The sequence below is a fragment of the Cupressus sempervirens genome, chromosome 1 (genome assembly GCF_028749045.1).
Source record: "Cupressus sempervirens isolate cs-2001-9-10 chromosome 1, ASM2874904v1, whole genome shotgun sequence".
Taxonomy (NCBI): Eukaryota; Viridiplantae; Streptophyta; class Pinopsida; order Cupressales; family Cupressaceae; genus Cupressus; species Cupressus sempervirens.
In genome coordinates, this window is record NC_143118.1 from 3029012 (window position 1) to 3053358 (window position 24347).

At 36.9% G+C, this 24347-nt stretch overlaps 1 protein-coding gene across 9 annotated transcripts in view; it reads right to left on the reverse strand.

The window, feature by feature from the left end:
- LOC149575842 (dynamin-related protein 3A-like) overlaps positions 1–24347 on the reverse strand; it is a 116663-nt gene that overhangs the window by 67742 nt on the left and 24574 nt on the right. For 3 of the 9 annotated variants that reach the window (XR_016360259.1, XM_089815757.1, XM_089815755.1), the window contains exons 2-8: positions 7323–7605; positions 7142–7170; positions 6860–6961; positions 6517–6585; positions 6332–6391; positions 6099–6212; positions 5932–5980 (exon numbers count right to left, since the gene is read on the reverse strand). Coding sequence is in view for 8 of the 9 variants with exons in the window: in XM_089815757.1 (XP_089671883.1) it covers positions 5932–5980; positions 6099–6212; positions 6332–6391; positions 6517–6585; positions 6860–6961; positions 7142–7170; positions 7323–7605 (706 nt within the window). In the remaining variant the exon portion in view is untranslated. Of the gene's footprint in view, positions 1–5931; positions 5981–6098; positions 6213–6331; positions 6392–6516; positions 6586–6859; positions 6962–7141; positions 7171–7283; positions 7606–15875; positions 16277–16414; positions 16568–16694; positions 16928–24347 lie in introns of all 9 variants that reach the window. The other 6 variants (XM_089815750.1, XM_089815747.1, XM_089815742.1 and 3 more) reach the window with 4 other exon arrangements.

Sequence of the window (24347 nt, forward strand, 5' to 3'; positions counted from 1 at the left end):
AAGTTAAATTCTAATTATTTCTACATGTGTAATCATAGATTCATATTACATAATGATTTGTCCTCTAAATTTCTAATCATAATCTATTTGTGACAGATCTCCTTATTGGCAAGATATGATAGATGTCATAACTATTTGTGATCCGAGTTTTAAAGCCCCTACTGAGGGTGAGTTGAGTGGCTACCTCTTACAGATGAAATGGTAGAGGATATGAAGGTTAAGCTAGAGGACCACCGAAAGGAATGGACTGTAAAGGGTTGCGCCATCGTAACTAATGGTTGGATGGATAGGAGGAATAGAACACTCCTCAATTTTCTTATATCGTATAGAGATGATTGATCATTCTACTTTCCTACATGCATTATGAATTGTGATCGAATAATTTAAATTGTGATTGAATAATTTAAATTTTGATTCGTTGATTGCTAATTTGTTGATGATCTATGATAATTAATTGTTTTGCTCTATTTAAATTTTGTAGGATCCACCATGTTCATCAAATCTATTGATGTTTTCTCTCATGTCAAAAATGTCATGTACTTATATGAAGTTATTGAGGAAGTCATAGAAGAGGTAGGGGAAGAAAATGTGGTGCGGGTGGTGACAGATAATGCAACAACTTGTGTTGCTGTTGGTAAAGTATTAAGTTTTAACTTAACAAGTTTTGAACTTTTCTAATTCCAAGTTTCTTAACATGTGTAAATTTTTAATTAATTTTATATTGTTACAAGTTAACTTTTGATGCAGAAGCACCCCACATTATTGTGGTCTCCTTGTGCGGCACATTGCCTTGACCTCATGTTGGAGGACATTGGTAAACTTGAGTGGATTAAATAATGCGTAGAAAGGGCCAAAAATATATATATATATGCAAGTTTATCTACAATCATGCATTTGTCCTCAGCACAATGAGGAAATACACGGGAAATAGGGAGTTAGCTCGTCCTGGAATCACGAGGTTTGCCTTGAATTTCATCACACTGAAGTCCGGGAAAAATTGAGGCACATGTTTGTTGGGGAGTGGATTTCCTCTTCCTATGCTACGACTAGGTGGGGATAGATGTGGCGAATTGCCTCTTTGATGAGGATGGTTTTTGGGCACCTACTAAAGAAATAATCAAGGTAAATTTCTTACAATTTAACATTTAGTATTATTGTTTTTTATTTAATCGTTTAATGATTTAGTTTTACTTTTAGTTTTATAATTAAGTTTTGACTCAAATGTTTTTTTTACGTTATATGCAGATCAATGAGCCCCTTGAATCTCTCATACGAATTGATGATGGAAGAATCCCTCTATGGATTACATATATGAGAGCATGGATAAGGTCAAGGAGGCCATTAGATCCCCATATGTAAGAGTGCAAGAGAAGTATGCCCCTATTTGGAAGATCATTAATAGAAAATGGTAAAATTAGCTCCACATGCCCATCCATGCAGCAGCCTATTAATTGAATCCAACATATCGTTTCCTTCCTGACTTCAAGGCAAATAAGGAGGTTCTAACTGGCCTATATACAATGATGCAGAGGTTGAGTAGTGATGTCAGTGCCTCAACTGCAACCATTGAGCTAGACAAATTCATTAATAAGGGTCAATTTTCTCTGGCAGGATAGCCATAGAAGCTCATACATCATTACACCCAGGTAAAAAAAATATATTCTTAAAGTTAATTGTTACGGCTTATGCTTTTTAGTTTTTAATTGTGTAATTTAGCCTTAAAGTTGCACTTGTAAATGAGAATAATTGTTTTTCTTTTCCCTTATTTTAGATAGATGGTGGCAAATGTTTGGGCCCTCAACCCCAAATGAGCGCAGTTGGTCCATGTTCAAGCATATCCACTCAAGTTATCTGTGAAGAGATTGAATGATCTTGTATTTGTTCATTACAACCTCCACCTTAGGACCAGACAAATTTTGGCCGTTAACTCCTCTCTAATCATTTTAGAGGATATTGATCCAAAGTCATAGTGGCTCACTGAGGGTACAGATGCAGCAATCTTCACTAAGGCAGACCATGAGTGGGTTGACTAGGTAGATAGAGAGGCTAAGGTTGTGGCCACGGCAGAGGAAGAGGCTAGAACACGTTCAAACACTAGCAGATGCACACGCGCACGCACAGACACAAGCCCTAGTGATGTTCACGCACCCATCTCACATGCGGGGGCTATGGCTCATCAGTCCTCTAGGACCTACCTTAGACACCTTCGTAGAAGGCCTATAGGATACTCAGAGGCTAAGGATGGGGCTAAGGATGAGGCTATGGCCGATGATGAGAATTGAGCTAGAGCCTTGTTTTTTCATTTTGTTTACAGATAGACATACGTTTCATGTATCATCATCTTACATACATTTATGATTTGATCATATATCATTGGTTTTATGTATCTTTATCTTACATACATTTATAATTTGAAAACATTTATAATTCTATATATCTATATCATGACTCATGACTCATTATGATCCTATAATTTCTATTTACTCAAGCTACAATTAACTTTTTAAGTATGTGATGGATTTATCATTTATGTTTCTTGTTTGTATATGTTAGTTTCTAGTTGATGATTTTATAGTGTGTTTAAGTTATATTCAATAAAGAGTGTGTGAAATAAGTTTTCAATCGTTAAAATCTTTAAATTTCAAGGGTTTTTTCACTTTGCCGACTTGTAGCCGATTCACCATTCGAGTCGGTCTTGCCAATTCCAATCTGATTCCAAGTTTTGGTTCTTTTGTATTATACCCTTATTAATCCCTCGGTTTCATACAATGAACATTACAAAGATTGGGAACAAAATTGGTGGATCACAAAGGTGTATGAAGAGGCTAAGGACATCCAAATGTTCACCACAAACCACCATGACTCAAGGAATTTTCAAACTATTCTCACATATGTAGCTATTGGAGGTAAGTGAACTATAACTTGAAGTAGTAATTTAATTTTTAAAAAGTAAAATTACTATTTTACATTTTCTGGTTTTCATAATTTGGTTGTGTAATGTGTATTCTTATTTGATGTTGTCTCTAATAGTTGTATTTTCTATGCTCTAATTTTTATTGCACTTTGTCGAGACCCATTTTGCATCAAACTAAATTGTCTTGAGAGAACTTGCGCAAGTGAAAGTGGCACTTTGCAATATGTTGATCAGCAAAAAATTGGTTTATATGGAGGCAAAGTAATAATGAGAGGGCGACGAAAATTAAGCAAAGGATATTGGATGACTCATGGTGGGAACGTGTGGAGATCTCCTTAAGTTCACTGACATCATTATGAGTATACTTCGCTACATTGACATGGATAGCCCATGCCTTTGAGTGGAGTACTATGGCATAGACTCAATGCTTGAAAAGATGGAGTAAATTTGAAATGAAAAAGAGCAAGATTCTGAGGAGAACTTCAAACAATTGCAAGCAGTTGTAGTCCACTCCTCTACATATGCTTGCCTATGCATTGACACCAAAATATTATAGCACCTAGTATGTTGATCTAATAGGAAGGCTGCCACCATATAGAGATTTATAAGTGTCTGATGGGTACAAGGAAGAATTTGAAAGACTAAGATTAGTTCATAAAGTTTGTGAATGCAAGAATTCTAAGTAATAATGTTCTTTGTCATTGGTTTAGGAAGGATCCTAATAGTTGGTGTCGCCTCCATGGCTAACGATTTCAAAGGATGCAACCCCTTGCAATCAAAGCTATGTCACAAGTTTTATTTATGAAAAAATTGTTTACTTTATCTTCATGAGTTGCAAGTAATTTGTATTTTATAAGATTGATAATTTTCTTTTAATTGTTTCTTTGTTTTTCTTCATAAGTTGCTAGTTCATCTGCATCCAAAAGAAGTTGGAGCATATATTCTTCATCCACTTAGTAAAGTGCAATATGTTGCAATCAATAAAAGTCTTAACTTAGTATACGTGTATTTCAATTTGCGTCTGATCTCGCATGAGAATAAAAAATACAAAGAAGGGAGACGAAGTTGTGGGATTTAAAACCAGAGCATTTGGACTTGGATGCTTCCACTTCTCAGCTTGCAATTGCTGATTTGGAAGAATTTCACACCAATAATGTTATTGGAGCAGCTGATCCCATTGGCCTTAGCACTATTTGTGAATCAACTAATGCCAATGAAGAAAAGAAGATGGTGATGAATAAATTATTAATCCATTAAAGTCAAACTTCTCAGCTTGCAATTGCTGATTTGGAAGAATTTCACACCAATAATGTTATTGGAGCAGCTGATCCCATTGGCCTTAGCACTATTTGTGAATCAACTAATGCCAATGAAGAAAAGAAGATGGTGATGAATAAATTATTAATCCATTAAAGTCAAACTGGAAACTTGAAACTTGAAACAACAAAACTTGATGTTATGATTTATCATTTGACATTTTAATATTTTTTTATTGAGCTTGAAATGTATGATGGTATGATCATGATGCTGGGATTGCAAGTTTATGGTCTTTTTGTTCTTTATATGATAATGTGTGACATTCTAATCTTAGTTCATGCTTGCAAGTTGCATATATATAGATATATATCATTTTTACATGTTTTTGTAGTAACAAACCCAAACCCGACTTCAAAATTTTGCCGTACCAGCAAACATTCTTAGAACCTGAACCAGCAACTTAGAATTTAGTTTAGGTTTAGTTAGGTCTTAGGTAGTTTCCCCCTATAATTTGAATAACAGTTATACCACAAATAAAGTTTTAGTTTTGCTTGTCCTGAAAAGGAAAAATCAAACGCTAACAGTCTTCTTAACATTTTCTGGGTGAGCATCTATCACTATTTCTTATATTGCTGTTATTTTGGGCTTAAGATATACATAAACAATCAATTCTATGAGACAAACACCTTTTGACATCGTGTGAAAAAAGACAAATACAAACTCAAATTCTTTGCGAAAAGACACAATTGGCCTATCAAAAAAAATCTCCATGAAAATGTTGCACACGAACAAATCTTCATAAACCATTTGTATAAAATTTCATTTGAATTAAACTAAAAAGCCGGAATCATCCTCTGCTGACCGGATTTGTGTCCAGATCTGCACAGGTCCAGCTTTGTGTCCGGGTCCTTGCTAGAGCAAACCGAGGCAAACCCATGGCAAACCCCGGAGGACCTGGGGCAATAGAGTCCAAAATGTGAAATAAAACAACTTTAAATAGTGGTTTTTTTAAATTTATTTAACTCTGGAAGGAGCCTAATATAAAACATTTCACTCATCCAATCTCTCATGTTGAGAAGGAGGATGAAAATATAGCAGCATCTGGGACTAGTGGAACCGGTTTGGGTTCCAATGATGAGGATCTAGATATAGCTGCAGCTAGGGATGAAGCCATTGATCCCTCATTTTTTGATGATCCATTTGACCCTTGAAAGGCATTTGATAAATGATCATTGATAAACTACTAAACACTATTCATCTATCATTATGTTACAAACTTTATTATTTGATGAACAGGTCTATGTTTTGCAATTTAATAATTCAATATATGATTTTCTTTATAGTCATGAAGATAGATTAATGAGTGAGTATTCAATGTTTATCGTTAACATTTGGCATTGATCAATGATCAAGCAACAATTATTCAAAAAGTGAAAAGACTTTGTTTTGCAACTATGTCTCTCTCTCTCTCTCTCTCTATACATATATATATACATACACACTCACGAACCCAAATGGAAATTTTGTTTTTTGCCCGAACCTTGAACCCGAATTGGCAACTTACGAATTAAATAAAGAATAAAATAAAAATTTCAATAAAACTAAAAATAAATTACTCTTGGAAAGCAGAATCACTTCCAGGGCAAGAAAAGACAATAACAGCTCCATAAACCAACTGAACAAGAATACAAAATGTAACTAGATTAGATTTCCAGTCGAAGAGTAGAAAATCATTTTGAACTTTGAAGAGTAAAACATACCATCTGAAAATCTTTTTAGTATGTTGAGTATTAATTTTCCCTGATCAATCTGCAAAGAAACAAATGAAAATTTCTATTATACAATATCAAAGATAATTTTCACATCTATGGTTCACATAGACAAAATCAAACTCGCATGTACAACTAAAACTATTAAAGGTACGTACATCAGATTTTGTAACTTCCCCATAGGAAGCAAGCTCTTTTTTAACACTTATCAACTGACCATGTATTTCGGCTCTCAAATCTGGTAACATGAATTTTACATGCTTTGCTAAAATCTAAGTACAAAGAGGATCAGAGATTATTCAATCAGAATCGCATAATGGTTAATGTCAACACAGGCAATGTGTGATATAATCCAAATTATTCTCAAATTCAACACCAAGATATCGGCTACCTGATTTAGCTTCTTTGCTAATTGGGGGATACCACACTGGTCAGCTAATCCATGAAAACCCTAAGACTCAAAAATGCAAACTTGTTTAGCACAGGCATAAGTCAATACCATCCATGATCAACAGTTGAACAAGGAACAAATAATCATCAAAACACAGGTATGTTATCAAGTGAAATAAACCTTACAGGATGATCATAAAAAAAATTCTTCTCATATGCAAGTGCATCTCTAATGCTTTGGTTTGCAATAATGTCCTGTATGCAAACAACCACAGTTCACATGTCAAGCTTCTGCAACTTTATATTTGATTATGTGTAAGAAATCAGAAAAAGACTAAAATAAAAGGATAAGGCAAAAATAATTTTTCTTTGTATAAAATAACTTAAGCTTGGTTATATAGAACCTGAATAATTCACGGAGACTAACTAATAACAGACATTAAGCTTGTACTCAATGCAATAAGAAATACTCATGACCAAGTGACACTGCCTTGAATGCATGCATAAAAGATTTACATCACACTGTTACCTGTTCACTTTGATTAACCACCCCAATATACCCGAGACGAAGAGGAATTACATTTCCAAGAAGAATATTACAAGCATCAGTTGCACTATCCATAACATCCAACTGCAACATTATGAAACATAAAAGAAGAATTGATGTCAGTTATCTGAACCATTGTACAAAAAATACACAAAACTAGATACAATATTTTTACATTAATCTTAAAAAAGGAAAAGAAATCCCTCACAATGTCACTCAACCTTTCACAACAATTGTTACAACTTCATTTTTAAAGCATAATACCTTTGTGATTACACCTATTGTACGAGATCCTGTTGCAAAAAACAAAGCCCCATATGTGGGTATCACCATGGACCAAAAGAAATCAATACATTTTACTATAATTCAAATATATTCACAGTGAATATGAACCCAAATCAGTCACCTGCCTGTACAATTTCAGAAAATATCAAACCACACGTACCATCAGTATCGGCAACTCTTGCAATATGAAGTGCATCAGAATTCACCAAATCAGAATTAGCTGGAGAAACTGCTAGAATAATGCATGAAGGATGCTCTATGTATGACATAATCATTGCTCTAGTCTGAAACTCAATATCTATTGGCTGATCACCAACTGGAACTTTCATTATGCCAGGCAAGTCCACCAATTTTATGTTCAGTACATATGGAGAAAAAAAAATTAAGCTTATCTGCTTATCTGAGATGCCATTGTTTGCTCCAGCTTCTCTCTCTGTTTCAATCTGCAGTAATATAGCATCAGGAAATTTTTTGACTGTTCTCTAGCAGGTTCCAAGAGCATGCTTTCTTAAATATTGACAGCTAATGACAATTATGTCTAACAAGATGAGCAAGATTAAATTGCAAATTTGATTGCATGCTTAAAGGGATTAGTACAAAATTGAAGTATGTAATACTTTCCATACAACATTTATAAACTAGAAAATAAAATGAATGTCATAAATATTAAAAAAACTTAAGCATACGAATTATACATGCACTCTAAATACCCTTGCATATAATAAAACTGAAGAATGACACAAATATTAGTGTTGGCCACAAACTGCAAGAACACATTATGAAAATAGAAATGCTAACAAAACAAGTGTCTGTATGTTCTTGGGCAAGGATACTACTCTCTTTTGCTGGCCATGTAGCTGCATAATTGCAATTTAAAACCCTATTGGCCTTTAAAAGGTGAACAAGGGCATTTTCTTTCTGTTTACTGCCAAATAATAACACTATCTGTCATAATATAAATTGGATATAACAGTCCAGATGAACAGCAATGGTTTCCTTATTGAAAGGTAGTGCTTGTACAGTTACAGTTGTAGACCAGCGACGATTGTATCTCAAATCAGACTCTTTTATATGATCATAAGAAGCCTGTTTATATTCCCCAACAGTTGCTTTGCAGAACACAATTGTCAGCAACCATTAACAACAGACTCCTAACAAGTACCCACAAAATGAAAGAAGATGCTAAGGTAAAAATAAATCAACAACACATTACAAAGTCATTTTAGGCTAACTACGTCGTCCCCCACAAAAGATAAGTTAGATTTCTAGCCAATGAGCGAGAAAATAAAAGTAATCAAATCACTTAAAATTAAGGAAATATTTCCAGATTTTTGGTGTCATTGTAGAGATAACATAAAGATAAGATAAAATTATTAATGTGCAACAGAAGATCACAAAAGATCTACGGGACTGAGAGTTTACAACCAGGCCGCTAACAACAGCAGGAGTACCAAACGGGGTCCGAGAAAACTGAACAACAAGAAACAAGAAGAGAGAGACCAAGGCGAAGACTAAGAGTCCATCCTTGGCAAAAAGAAATCAGTCACAAAAGGATAAGACTATGAGTGGACAAGAGCCCTGAACTGTCTGTGTGAACTTGTGGAGGAGTGTCGCTGACGTAAGAAACCACTGCCGGGTCTAATAGATCTGGAATGACCAGTAGAACTGGTAGAACTAGACGGCCTTTTCACACCCCGTAAAGGAGATAAGGGTGCAAAAAAGGCAATAATAAGTTGATCAGAGCTATGTTGGTGAGGAAGTAGCGACTGTAAAGTACTATAACGGAGCAAAGTGGCCTCCTAAAGATAGAGCGCTAGACACCGCTGGTCGCAATAACTGGAAAAAGCTGTAAGAGAAAAACAGTCCCAGAACAGACAATAAAATGTCCCTCTGATCTCATAAAAGATAGGGCAACAGAAAATAATGTGAGTCTTTGTCTCGATCTCAGCTAAAGTACACAACTTACAGATCCATTCTTCTCTGTCAATATGATGGTCAGTTTGAGCTTGAAGACGGTGAGAACCAACTCTAAAAGACCCCAGAGATATATGCAGGGCATGACACCACTGTCGAGAAAGGTAACTAGGACGAACAATAATCCCATCACTGATCTCTGGAAAGTGCTTCACATTGAAGGCCATCCTCGAATGTAAGCCACAATGAGGGTTAGTCCAAGTAGTGATAAAATACTATATGTAGATATCAAGTCTGACATGCTCATTTAACTCCTGTCAAGAGGGGAGGAGATGAGCAGGGGCATTCAATGAGAACTGATAAGAAAGAGACGATCAATATCAATCACAATCGAGGTTTAAAGAGAAGATGCTCGTGCATACCAGTAACAAGCACGAGAGCTAGTATCAGAACTCGCAGTAGCAACAGAAGAACAATATGCCATGTATCACGTTCTCCAACCAAATCCACAAAACCATGCAGGCAATAAAGGAACCAAATCAGATCAAATATGGCTGCAAGACTGAAGGAATGAGCACCAAACTCAACAAGAATGATATTATGAGGAGTGAACCTGTGACATCTAATGATGCGTCGTAAAAGCAATGTCTGAACCCACTCGATCGAGACCCAGTCAAAACCAAGGAGAGAAGGCCCCCAAACCATTGAGCCATAAAAAACAATTGGTTGAATAAGGGAGTCCAAGAGGGATAAATTGGACGAGGTATCCTGGAAATGGTGTTTGAAACATTGTTTCTCAAACATCGCAAGAGAACCCATACCCTTACTAACTCTGGACTGTATCACCGATCTCATACTGAAGCGGGGTCCAGAAAACTTCATTCCTAGATACATATAAGAAGTGATCTCAATCTCCTGTCCCTAAAAAAAGAAGTGAAGATGTTAAGTCTTTAAGCAATTAAAGATCATAACCCGAGTTTACACAGGTTAACCGCAAGTTGTCTCTGAACACAAAAGGAAGCCAAACCATCTAGAAGCCTTTGTAAACTCTCTGGAGAAGAAGCGAGAAGAACCACATATCCGCAAAAAGAAGAATGGAGATCAAAACCTAGTGTAAATAGCAACCGCCACCTGGGAGCAAAGACTTCAAAACGAAATCCTCAAGTTCATCAATATACAAACCGAACAAAGTGGTGAAGAGAGGACAGCCTTGTTTAACCCCAATGGTGCTATGGATCGGAACTAAGAATCCATCAAGAGTCCTAAATCTACCCACCACAGTTTAGTATAATCTCATGATAGCAGTTAGCAACATCTAAAATCCCAATCTCCCAAAGCTTCTCAAATAAAGTCATCCTAGGAACAGAATCAAAGGCCTTCCGAAAATCAACAAAGCAGCAATTAACTTTCTTTGATTTGTGTCTAGCCTCCTCAATAATAGCCCATAAAGTGAAAATGTGATCCATGGTCTATTAGTCAGCCCGGAAACTAACCTGTCCTCTAGCTCTACAACCTTTCCTATCAAGCTCTCTAGATAACATAGCATTGAGGATTGTAGCATATAGTTTGGCAAATGTGTGCCCAATCATAATAGACCTATAATTCCCAAGATCAGAGACAAGACCGGTGTCATGTCCTCTCTTTAGCTCTGTCTAGCAGTGACATGAGAGTTAGCCTATTATGGGGTCTCGTAGGTTGGTAATGGTGTTTAGAGACTCAGTCAGGGTATACAATGTTCGGATCTGGAGTTTCAGACAGTAGTAGGGGAACTAAGAGCAGTTCCTTAATTGTAGGAGTTTCCTACATTTTAGGAGGTGGAAATGGGTTATAGTCTTGAGTCTCTAAAAGATCATTCTATGGTTTCAATTTCGAGAGATTCAGAGATGTTCCTATTTTTTAGGAGTATCCCTATTTTTGAGGGATGAGACTGTCAGTTATTTCAGATTATCCGGCATCAGTCACAAGAGGTGATGAATTCAGTTTCACATTGTAGAGGTGTTTTACCTATCACTTCGCTATTTGGGAAATATTTAAATATTCTCCTAAGTTAGCATTTTAATAATTTAAATAAGGCTAAGTTTTTAGCCACTAGGGAATAATAAGGAGTTCTCTAGCTCCATCTGGTGAGTTTTGCCATCATGTGATAGTCCGTTGGAAAGACCTCGGCCTCTTTTATTTAATTATCATCTTCAGGGACCTGTTTGACACTTGGAACTATTCTTATTGGTGAAATAATGATTTTCAGGCACTTGGGCGCCAATTATTAAACAATATAACTTTATATTATAAAGTTCTCAAGTATTACTTTTAGGGTTCGAATTATATGAGAAGATGATATAAGGCCAATGCAAGGGAAGGAAAAGTATCTTTGAACATTTGGAAAACATAATTTGGCATTTGGCTCTGATTTGAGCATTCCCTCACTAGGACATCAAACGCTAGGCTGAAAGTTGATTGAGTTGGGACGTAGTCCTCAACTAGATCGGATTTGCTGATTCTTGCACAAGGTTTTGACATTGGAGTTCCTACAGCAGCTCATATCATTGGCGTGGGAAAGTGAAGACTATCTTTGCAGCATTCCGCAAATTGCATCATTCTGGGCGTTGATCATTGTGAGCAGATTTGTGCAGCAATTTATACCAGCTGGGCGTTGGATTTTGTGGGCATAATTATTGAAGATTGCAGCTCTTAGTAGCTTCTTATTTCAGACGCTGATTGTATTTGAGGTACCAAACTTTATCAGTTTTGATATCAAACTTATTGTTACAAATAAAAGCATTTCCAGAATTTCATATGCTTGTATCAAGCTATTGTTATTGTTATATGTTTGCTGCTGTTACTACCCTTACAATGTACCAAGTTATTCTGAAAAAATCAAATAAAAGCATTCCTTCTACAACTTCCATCTAGTTCTGCAAGATAATTAAAACACTTACAGGAGAACACAATTATTTAAATAAAATTTATAGCAACAGCAGAGTAAATATCCACTTGGTATATTTCAACCGCTCTTATGGATTGGGTAAATCAAATGCCTAGACCAAGAAACGAGAAACCCACTACAAACCACTCTATTAAAGAGTATAAAGAGATGGGGGCCCAAAATGGAAGGACCAAACTTAAAGAGCTCAGCTTGGAACCCCTCCTCATCTGTCACTCTGTTGCATCTCATGGATCTAATGGCCTCGTAAATGTAAGAGGGGGTTAACAAGTGACAAAAAGGAGGTGGAACGGGATGAATAGAAGGCTGCCTAAGAATGTCATAAAGAGTCGTGGTGTGGGAAGTTAGGGAGCGAAAGTCAAAGATGGAAGACGAAGGGGTACAATGGGGGAAAAGGGTGCACCAAAAAAGCTAGGGATTGCGGATCAATGTGGAACAAAGGGATTTACACTGGGAAGTAGTAAAGGATCATTTCTTGCAGCGAAGAAAACGAAGGTAAGACAATCGAAGGTTAGCAAAATCAGGGGAGTGAGCCTCAAAAGCGAAACGCGCTGAGCGATGAAAAGCTTTGTAGTCAACATCGAACCATTGGTTCATTGGGCATGTATTACAGCATTTGCTACAAAGGGAAAGTGAAGGACTGTGAGGTATGAAGAGGATGGCGAACTTCCAAATGGTCATCGCAAGCAATCAAACATGGAGGAGGCCTCACAAGAATCAACAAAACACACAAGATTAAGAAGTCTCAAAAGATGAGAGGAAAAGAGCTTACTGTCACCGTCGAGGAAGCAGAAGCGAGCGAGGGATGGACAATGGAAGGGAAAAGATGAGGCGCCTGAAGAGGAGGCGATGAATGTGGAGAAAAACGAATATGAATACTAAGGAGAGCATGGTCCGCAAGAGGAAGGTGTAAGATGGTGAAGCTATGGATGAAGGGGATGAAGGAGGGAGAGGTGAGGACATAATCAACCACACTAGCATCCCCACAATGAGGCTAGCAAGTAAAGAGCTCAAATCCAGGAAAGTAGGAAAGATCGTTCAAGATCACAAGTCTAGAGGATGCACAAAGCTGCAAAAGATGGCAACCATAGCAAGAAATCAGTCCAAGAACATCTCAGAAATACGCTGAAGTCCCAAAGTAGTCAAATCACTCTCAGTGGAGCAGATGGAATCTAAGCATCAGTCATAAAGCAAAGTCTAGAGTTCTCTAGTCATCACATTGAAGTCACCGAGAATGATGATGTCACCTAATGCAGCAAACTGAGAGACACTCTTGCTAAGGTCAACAAAAGGGTCTCCATCCTCGATACCATGGATAGCATAATGGGAGGAAGTTGGTAGGAAATAACAAACAGCAATAAAGAAATCTCTCTGTCGGTGACTCTTACAGTCAATATGGACCCACATTAACCTGGCAAACGTATCGGAGTGTACAATAGAAGTACAGCTAAAAATAGAATCTCTAATCAAACAGGCAACGCCACCAGACCCACAGACCCCACCAAATGCACGAACCTCCTCTCTACATACAGATAACAAATGATAACCTGTAAACCTCGGAAGAGGACGCACAAGACTCTCGTGGGTCTCAATGATGACAAATATATCAGCGGACCCCACTTCATCACGTAAAAGACTAGGTAATGACCATAAAGAACAACTACCATTCCAACAGTTAACAAGAAGAGAGCAAGTGGGGGTCTCCCTCTTGTTCAACTGTTGGCGAGACCGTCATTTGGTCTTGGGGGCCTATCTCACTTCCCAACCACTGGAGGGAATCCCGAATAACTGCCCATTTACCAACCCATCTAACCTCCGCCCAAATACCACGAGCATGTTTCAACTCTGCAACCTGAGCCCTTGTGAGATCTTCATCTAGGAAAATCTTAGAAGGGAGAGAGAACAACTTCCTCTTAGCTCTGAGAGCATGGAGCCTGTTTGTAAGTGTGAGAAACTAAATGAACAAGATGTCACCATGGCCAATCCAGCATTTATCCAATATGATGTCGAAGAGACCAAACTAATCACATAGGAAAGAGTGTCCAGCAGAGAAAGGGTCAAAAGCAAAGTAACGAGACTCGGACTTGGCAAGGGTAACTTGACTCGTGACCCAGCTAACTCGTGACCCGGCTCGGCGGTGACTAGGCAAAGTGAAAAAACCTCAAAATTTTGAGATTTTTTAAGATTTAAAGAACATTCCATGCACCCATTATTGAATAAAGCATAAAGACACAATAACATCATTAAATAGAAGATAATTTGATCATAATGCACATACTTAAAGTTAAAACTTAAAAGTCAAACATCGATTACATAAGTACAATACTACAAAGGTAGATTGCTAAATACTATATTACTAGTAATAAAGTTTAAAGTTTAACTTTAAAGTTTAAACAGTAGCTGAAGCCTAAAGGAAATATTATAAAAGTAAAAGTGTAAAACATAGAATCATTTATAAAATGATAAATCCATGCAAACCATCAAAATGTATATGTATTATGTATTATGAAATCCAACAAATCAAGATTCAATAGTCATCATCAAATTCAAATGTTCCAAATTCTGATCATATATTAAGTTAAACAAAAAGTTAAAACAAGACTATAAGTCTACAGCTATGGCTCCTAGTCGGAGTCCTCATCATCATCCTCATCCTCATCCTCAACCTCAAGCTCAGTATAATCTATAAAATGTCTCTTAGTAAGGCGTCTAAGGTAGGTCCTGGATGTCTCAGTAGCCATTGCATCAGCCTATGAGGTGCCTTTAGGATCAACTATAGTCTCTACCTCTGGCTCAGCCAATGTCTGTGAGATGCCACTAGGAACAATTGGAGCTCTCTGGTCCTCTGCTGCCATAGCCACAGCCTCAGCCTGGCCCTCTCTATCTGCCTAGTCAAGCCACTGTAGGTCCTCATCATCAAAGACAAGATCAAAAGCCTCAGCGATCCACTCAGACTCTGGATCAACCTCCTCTAGAGTAATTGGAGAGGTGTCACTATCCAAAATCTCCTTGATCCTAATGCGCAGGTTGTAGTGCACAAAGACAAGCCTATTCATTTTCTCCACAAACAACCTGTTACGCCTATTCGAGTGGATGTGCTCGAACATGCTCCAATTGCGCTCACATCCAGAAGCGCTACTTGGCTAGCTCAAAATGCGGATGACGATTTGCTAAAGGTTTTTGGTTGAAGGCCCAAACATTTGCCACCATCTATCTGAATTTTGAAAAAAGGAAAACAAAAAAATATTAGTCTCATTTCAAAATTTGAACTTTAAGTTTAAAGCTAGAAATTTAGAAACTAGAGTGTATAAGGCTTAAGCTGCAATTTTTACCTGGCTGCAATTTTATACGACCTTCTTTGCAAATTTGAATTGAAAAAATGGCCTCTGATGCATTATTATAGGCATCCATCTCAAGCAATATCTGTGGGATTAGGGGACATCTTCGATATCACCGTGTATAGGCCACTAAGAACTTGCTCATCTGCCTTGAAATCATCACGGAAGCGGTATGCCGGATTAAGGTAATAGGCTGCTGCATGGATGGACTTATGAAGCTGATTTTGCCATCTCCTATCAATTATCTCCCAAATAGGGCCATAGTTTTCCTCAACTCCTACATATTTGGCCTTAATAGCCTCCTTGGCCCTATCCATGCCCTCATAAATGTAGCCCATAGAGGCCTTCTTGCCATCAGTAACTAAGAGGGATACAAGGGGCTCAATGATCTACAAACCAATTTAGTGAATGATGAAACTTTGTAGAGTTGCACAATGAAAATAAAACAAAAATATGTATGAGATAAATTAATTTATAAAATTTTAAGACTTAAGCTTTTAAAATTTAAAATTTAAATTACCTCCACAATCTTCGAACACGGCTCCCAAAAACCTTCATCATCATAAATGCATTTTGTTGCATCTATCCCTGCAAGGCTGGTAACAAAGGAGGAGGAACTCCATTTTGGACCAACAAACATGCACCTCAACTCTAACCTTGAAGTCAACAAGGATTTTAGTGTGATAAAGTTACAGGCAAATCTTGTGATACCAGGATGAGCCAACTCCTTTCCCTTCGTGTATTGCCTCATAGTGTTGAGGACCAAGGCATGCTTGTAGATGAACTTGCAAAGATTTTTGGCCTTGGTAACACATGATTTCACCCATACAAGCTTGCCAATATCCTCTGACATGAGGTCGATGTAATGGGCCGCACATGGAGTCCAAAAGATTTTTGGGTGTCTCTTCATCAAAAGTTTTCCTGCAGCAATTTTAAACTAGTTAGTAAACGATGAAAATTTTGAATGTATTAAAAGACTTTTAATTTCCAAATTTTAATGAAAAACTAAAACAAATTTTTTAGGAGTAGAACTTAGAAAGTTAGAAGTTAAAATTTTACCTGCAGCAACATAATTAGCTGCATTATCAATCACCACTTGGACAACATTCTCTTTCCCCACCTCCCTTATGACCTCCTCAATAGTCTCACATAAGAATGTTGCATTTTTCACACCTAAGGAAGCATCTATGGACCTCAAAAATATAGTGGATCCTGAAAGTGAAAATTAAACAAAATAATTATTATTCAAGAATCAATAGTCAATAAAACAAAATTTTCGTTATTCAATAATAGTATACATTAAATTTTAGACTTCAAAAAGTAGAGCATGATGAATTACCTCCACTAGAAACAAGAAAATTTAGGAGGGTTCTATTCCTCCTATCTGTCCATCCATCCATCATAATGATACACCCCTTTTGGCTCCAAATCTTTTTATGGTCCCCCAACTCAAGTTTCATCTCCTCAACCATATCTAGTAAGAGGGGGCCACTCAACTCATCTTCAATGGGGGCTTTGAACCCCGCACCACAGATGTAAACTGCATCAATCATCCCCTACCAATAAGGAGTCCTGTTACATTTATAAAAACATTTTAATTAGCATATTTCAAATTTTCAACATCAAGTTAAAAGTATAAAATTGAATATAAATTTTAAAACTTAAAACGTAAAACAATCAAATATCAATGAAGTTAAAGTACCTGGCTGCTATAAATGGAATGTTGCAAAAAAACAAACTTGCAAATTACTCTTACTCCAGATTCATATATCTCCCTATTCCAGCCCATGCTCTCAAGTGAGGGTTGTGCACTAGGAGTGGTACATGGTACAAAAAAATTGTCCAACCCACTAGATTTTCTAACTCTAGGACGAAAGGCAAAGCCAGTACTACTAGAAGGGGCAGCAACCGTAGCACCGCTAGAAGTGCAAGGAATAGATGAAGAAGAAGAATGAGCAACAAAAGCACTAGGACGATAGGGGGGACGGGAAGAACCTTCTCCAACACAGCCTACTAACTCAGAAACATTTGCAGATGAACGTGGAAGGGAACTAGAACCAATCTGAGCTAACTCTTCTAATTGTTTTTTTTTTAATTCTTTTTCTTGTTCATATTTTTCCAAGGCTACATAACAAAAACGTTGAACCTCAACAGTTGCAACTCCACAAGGCTCAGTATCATGACCACATATACCAGCAATATGGTAGTTTAATCTATTTATCCCCCCACTATTAATGGTTTTGCAAAATAGGCATTTTGTTTGAGTTTTCTTTCTACCCAGAAAGTCTATGGTGAACTTCCAACACTCATCTTTTTTATTGCCTTTAGAGAGCTTGGGTTTTTTACCTCCAAAAGCCATTATGAGTAAGGAAAAATGTAAAGGTTGCTACAATAAGACATTTTAGACCAAATATTACCATTTCAGCATTGTATTTTATGAAGATCTTAAGTAAAAAAAAACTCATAAACAAACAATAAAAATTCATGCAAAAAACCCATAAGCCTAGAGAAAAAAATCATCAAAATCTAAACAATCAACTCTTACCTCTTTCAAATGCTTTGGGAAGTGTTGAGAAGAGCTCCTATAAACTCCTTGATGATCTAAATGCAAGCTCCACTGTCACAAATGCAAGCTTTTCTCCTCTTCCTTTCAGCTGGTTGCAAAATAAGAAAACTCTATTTCTCTTCTACCTCTCTCTCTCTTTCTTCTTTTCACTATAGAGTGTTATGGGAGCCCTTTTAGGGTTATAAGAGTGAGAAAGATTTTTAAAAATTAAAATTATAAAGTTGCAAAAAAATTATATTTTAATGGTCGGATTTTTGCCTGCCACGGCCGGGTCAAGCTCTGTCGGGTCAAGCGAGTCACAGAGAGTCGCGCAAATCACAGTCAGGCCATGTGACTCGCCACTCACGAATCACAGGTCATTGTGACTCAGCAGGGTCAATGCGGCTCGCTGACTCGCGTGACTCACCGCGAGTCACGTTACCATGGTCAAAAGTGGGAGGGAGACCGTGGACCCGTAGATTGAGTTCACGAGCCCGCCTCACCCACTCATCATCAATCTTCCCCTGAATCATCTTGTCGAAACTAGCTAAAGGCATAGTAGCAGTTGTATTGTTGCAGAGAGAGGCCCACAATTTCACTTTCTGTTCGGTTTCAGAAATTAGAGAAAAATGCTTCACTGCAATTTCTGATTGTTGCTCTTTGATGATATCCAACCCATCAAGTTGCTCAGTAATGGACTGAATATGGGTTCGTAAACTTGCAGTCTCAGAGGTGAAAGTATCAGAGAAACATTAGATCTAAGACGAATTGGAACTTGTGGTAGTTTTGAGTTCTGAAATAGTATCAAGTTAAAGAGATAATTTTCTCTTTTAGTTGTTGGTTATCCATCTCCAGCTTGGAAATTCTATCACAGAGCCACTGGTAGGTCAAAGGTTGTTGACCTTGTGATTTGCATGAATCAACTACATCAAACATTGTTGAGAGCCAGCAAAAACACCAGTGAATAGCTACGGGTTCGCTAAGATCATATGCAGAGAGAATAACCGAGAGCCCTCGAGGATTACCACCGAGACAAGAAAAAGTAGAAGCCAGAATCTGGAATCCGCAGACCACAAATGGAGGAAAGATGCCCACACCGAACTAGCATACAAACAGACAATCTTCACATGAGGAGGGAGTCCACACTAAACTAGCAAAAACGTAGGGCCAAACCAACCCACAAATGCCAGAAGAAGCCATCACAAATCGAACAAAACAAACAAGAACGGAGCCACAATCTCACAACCGCATGAAGAATACCCTGCAAAACAATATGTTACATCCCAATTTTTGCCCTAAGATTTATTTTTTAACCGTTGAACCAAAAATAACTTTTCATGTTCAAGTGAAATTAGTTCATAATAGCCGTTGTCTATTTATTCATGTTCATGTGAAATTGAAGCAATTATTTGTTTTTTTTTAGCCGTTGCATCAATTTAATTATCCTATGAAAAAGAACTAGTTAAATTTAGCCGTTGTGTTCATGTGAAATGAAGTTAATTAAATTTAACCGTTGTACATTTACGATGAATCAGTTAGTGTTTATGATGAAATTTCCTAACGATTTTATCTAATAAATTATAAATTATGAATTGCTGTTTTGGCGAGACTGTTGTTTTAAAGGATGCAGGATGAAGGCCGGAGAAAGAGGGGAAGCATTACGAAATGAGGTCCTCAGAATGGGATGGACATAAGATCCAGTCATCAGGAATCACAGGTTTGACCTAAAAATCGCCTTGGCAAGTTTATTAAGACTCGACAACAAAATATCTTAGTGGAATCCACATGAGCTAAAAAAAATTAAAGTTTTAAAAATATATATATAAATAATAACTATAAACAAACATTCTCACCTTAAATTAAATTATCAAATAATAATATTATCTTACGTTATCTTACTCTCTTAATTAAAATCATAAATATATATACACAAGATGGCATCGTTACATTAAAATGCTAATCCCATAAGCCACCTTATATGTACATATTTATAAATTTAATAAAGACAATAAAATATTACTATTATTTGGACCCTTCATTTTCTCTTTCCTTCTTTTCCTTCTAGTTCGTCTTCTTCCATATTCAATCTTTAAAAAAATATATATTTATAATGTGATCTTGTAACGGCAGGCAGCCGTAAGGACAAGCTTAGTCTTATATATAGTGCTTGTTCTTGTCGTATTTAATCACTCTCAAAAGCGACTACCTTTCCTCCCATTTTTTCCTTTGAGAAATGCATGTTCCGATTTGCTAAGGAGCCGTCAGTCACTGTATATCCATCCTTCATATTCCTTCGTCTTTCTATGCTCGTGGAAGTTTGAGCAGGACGTGTAAAGCTCAGGAGTATCAATCACTGCAGAATCTGTGTCACGTAAGAGACAGATTGCCATTTCCTTGTTTCTTTTCCTCTTTTCTTATCACTGCTGAGTCGGCTTTGTTTCCTTTCCTCTTTTCTTATCAATGCTGAGTTGGCTTTGTTTTATTTGAAATTATGCTTTCCAATAATGAGACAAGCCGTATAACTTAAGTCAAAAATTTCTTTGAGTAGTCAATTTCCTCAAAGATTATGATTATATTTTAACCACTTAAAAACAGTAACAGTACAAGCCATAGGTAAATATAAATGTATACTCAGTCCAGCCGTATGACTTGATAAAGTTTGTCAATTGATTAAGAATAAAGTCTGTAGATTCAACTAAAATTTCTCTTATAATCTCTGGATAAAAATTATAATGACTAAGATAGTATCAAGAAATACCACCGGCCAATGCCAAAAAAGTGATTAAGGTGCCAGCTTTACAAATGAGGATAAAGGAACAAGCACCAGTGAGTCACTAGCTGATGGACCGGATTGTGGTGTTGAAATGAAGATAAACCTATTAGAGGAAAAACAAGAATATAGTCAGTAAATAAAATTTAATGCATTTTTTATTTAGCTCATGCAATTCCACTTTGATAATTAATTGTCGAGCTGAGTGGTGGAGATCGGGTTATAAAAACCCACCTCTAAAATCCCTGGCCAAGGCGATAATAGGCAAATTTGCCACAACAAAAAGATCGTGTTGTTGTCCTGATGCTTCAGTTATTCAATTGAATAACTGTTGGGACTTCAACCCACCTAAGTACTCCGATGACTGGATCAATGAACATCCCAAGCCCGACCTCAGGGTAGGGAGGGTCGTTCTATTAAATTAGAACCTGTGGGGATAAGTAAAAAAGTCCGCGGCTAGGAGGTTAAGCCTATGATAATGCTTCTCCTCTCACCAAAGTCAGAGCTTGGACAATTAATTGGAAAAGGTCTCTCAAGTAAATCAGTATGTTTCTTTTTCTTTTAAATTAGTTTTTCTTCTAAAAAGATTTTTTCTTTGGAAAAGATAGATGTTATCATAAAAATTCTAGTTAGATTTTGGTAGCATGTTAAATACATCTTTTCATTCCAGCATTTTAGTTCAGAATCAAATTCAGCAATAGAATTAAATTTATTTTCAGTTATATTTAATTTCAGAATTTAGTTAGACTTAATCTCAGCTTTTAGTCTAGATCTGAATTGTTTGAATTATGATGAAAACTCAGTTAAGTGAAAAAAAAAAATTACAAATCAGTTAGTTAAATGATGAAAATAGTTGTAGAAAAACCTGATGTTACACAATAACTAGTAACACCCGCGATAGTTGAAAGGAGAAGAAACCCAAGCACCTGTGGAACACAATCACCCACGGCAAAAGAGAGCACACGGCCGCCGGCAAGAAACACTTGGACACCAGCAGAATCATAGCAAAGAAAGTAGCGATGGCCATGAACACAGTCATCACGGGAAAGAGGAGCACAGGAAAAATCGCAGGAGACATGGTCGCGGGTTGCAGGAGGAGAATATAAGGTAAGAAGAAAACCATTGAGTCAAGACTCAAGAACCAATGAAAAGGAAAAAAAAAAAAAAGGAAGGTTCTAATTGTTAACGTGTTGCTCAATGCTCATAAGGCAGCAGAACATACCCTGAACAATCCACGACAAAATACTGACAAAGATCATTTGAATGCTAAGTTTCTGGTATACCCAGCCTTAATCCGCAGCATTTATTTCAATGGGAAACAAAAAGGGTACCTGATTGATTACCCTATAGGGAATATATGAAGAGTTGTGGAAGGCAAATGGTAAATGTGTCAGCACCACCTTCTTTTCAATTCTTCTACACATATCAGACTTCCTCCACATTGACTTTACATCTACTGCTGAAATCCCCCGTGTTCAGTTGTGGACGTTGCAAAGATGGGCTAAACCTGTATGGGCATAATGAAATCCTCATTTCTATCAATATGGATGGTGGTTAAATTAATTAAGCAAATGGGTAAGGAAGCAGCAAACACTACAACAGAATGATATCTAAAATCCAAACAGACATAGAAGACACCCGAAGAAATTTGGCCAAATACTTAGCAATTGCTAGCAAGTCTACACTGTACTGCAGGTCTTTATGCAGCCTCATTTTGTAGGTTGTAAAGTGCTCATTTAGAGGTGTACAGCATCATTGCACTTCTCAAAACTACCAAAAGGGCATATGGTGATGAGTGCTTCAGTCAGAGTCACACAATACCAAGTATGTACAAGAGTGTTTAAATTTGCAAAATACATACAGGGTTGTACAACTTGATTAGAACAATTTTTTGCTGCTTTTGAAGACCCTATCAAAAAATCCTTCCTAGGTTGTACGAGATGAGCAAATCCAGAGAAGCATACAGCAAAATGAAGTAACAGAGTGAGAAATTGCAGCCAAACATCAGATGAAGGCACAAAGTTATGGCTGCTGTACACTCAACGAGGCATGGAAAACTTGAGACACCTGTACAACAAAAAGAATGGATAAAATGTGACTATGGAAAGATATAGAACATCGGGCCATATGGTGATGTCTTCCAGATTTTGGCATATCGTGGACTTGATGCAATAAACTCTTTTGATTCTATATTACTGATATAATGGGAACAAATTAGTTCCTTCGCTTCCTTTTGTATTTTTATTTCATCCTTGAGTAATCCATGTTCTATTTCACTACACAACGTCACTAAGTTGCATTATATTTCATTTCCACTTTCTAGCTTTCTGGATTCACATCCCCTACCTAAATATCATGGTGTGGATGCATTTGGGTCCTGATGCACACATGGATATGCCCAGATGTCCTTCAGATGCGCATCAAATGTATCCAGGCACATCCAAAGGCATTGATGAGGACTCAAAGAGCATCTGGAGTGCATTTGGAGAGCACTCGAGTGCATCCAGACTTGAAAAGAACTTTTTGAGTTTAAAAACTCATTTTAAAATGTTCTTTAAATATTTGTCCACAGAACCCTAAAACGGCCCTTTATGAGGCCATTCATTGTAAAAACATATCATTTTGTTTGTTACTTTGCTCTCTTCTCATTTAGTCTCCATTTTGGCATTGCAAAGGGCAAGTGATTAATTTTTTTGGGTTCATTTTTTGAGGTACCAAATAGCTTCCACAAAGGAGACATAAGCATCTAAGGTAAGCATTTGGCCCTATTCTTGAGTCTCTTCATGATTCTTTTTAGATTTTGATGAAATTTTCAAGTTTTTGATGAACATATTCAAGTTTATTTAACTTTAATTTTAAAGAAAAAAGAAACAAGTTTAGCTCTCCATTGTAATGTTTTTTGTATCTGTATTTTGTTGTAATGTTCCCCACTACTGGAGTAGATGTTAACTATCTCCTTGACAAATAAAACTGCAACATATGTTAGTACTCCAGCAAGAATACGCATTTAAAATTATTAATAAGACAAATATTATCTAATTCACAAGTTATATGCTGGTATATAAAATAAGATTCTAATCCCAAGTTAACCCCTTCTTAAGGAGAGGTTGTGATCAATTACTAGTTTCTAGGGGAGCACTTCATGGGTTTCTAGTTGTCTTTCACAACTTGCAACAACTCTCTAGGTACCATCTCCTCACTGTAATTTCTCTCTTACCTTATGGATAATCAATGATATATCCATCCTTCCTAGGCAGAGCTCGCCTCATCCTAGGCCTTGCGGATACCCACTCTAGGTGTAACCATCCTTATATATTCATATGTCTTTCCTAATAGTATATACTGACCTTCAGTTTTAGCACATAGGGAGTTTGCACAAGGGAATGAGTAATTCGATCACTTTGGGGCAAAGGCGTCCCAATATTGGTGAGAACCATGAGGAAGCCTCAAGTTGATTGTTTACATCCTCGAGCAGCAATAAATCTACCATCCACCTTAGGGTTAGTAATTAAAAGAGGATGAGAATTTTAATTTCTGAATTTGATTGTGTAGAGTTTTTTTACCATCAACGTTTCGGATCATACTGCATGTTCTCTTGCATCCTGATGATGGATCATGCAGTATGATCCAAAACATTGATGGTAAAAATCTCTACACAATCAAATCTAGAAATTAAA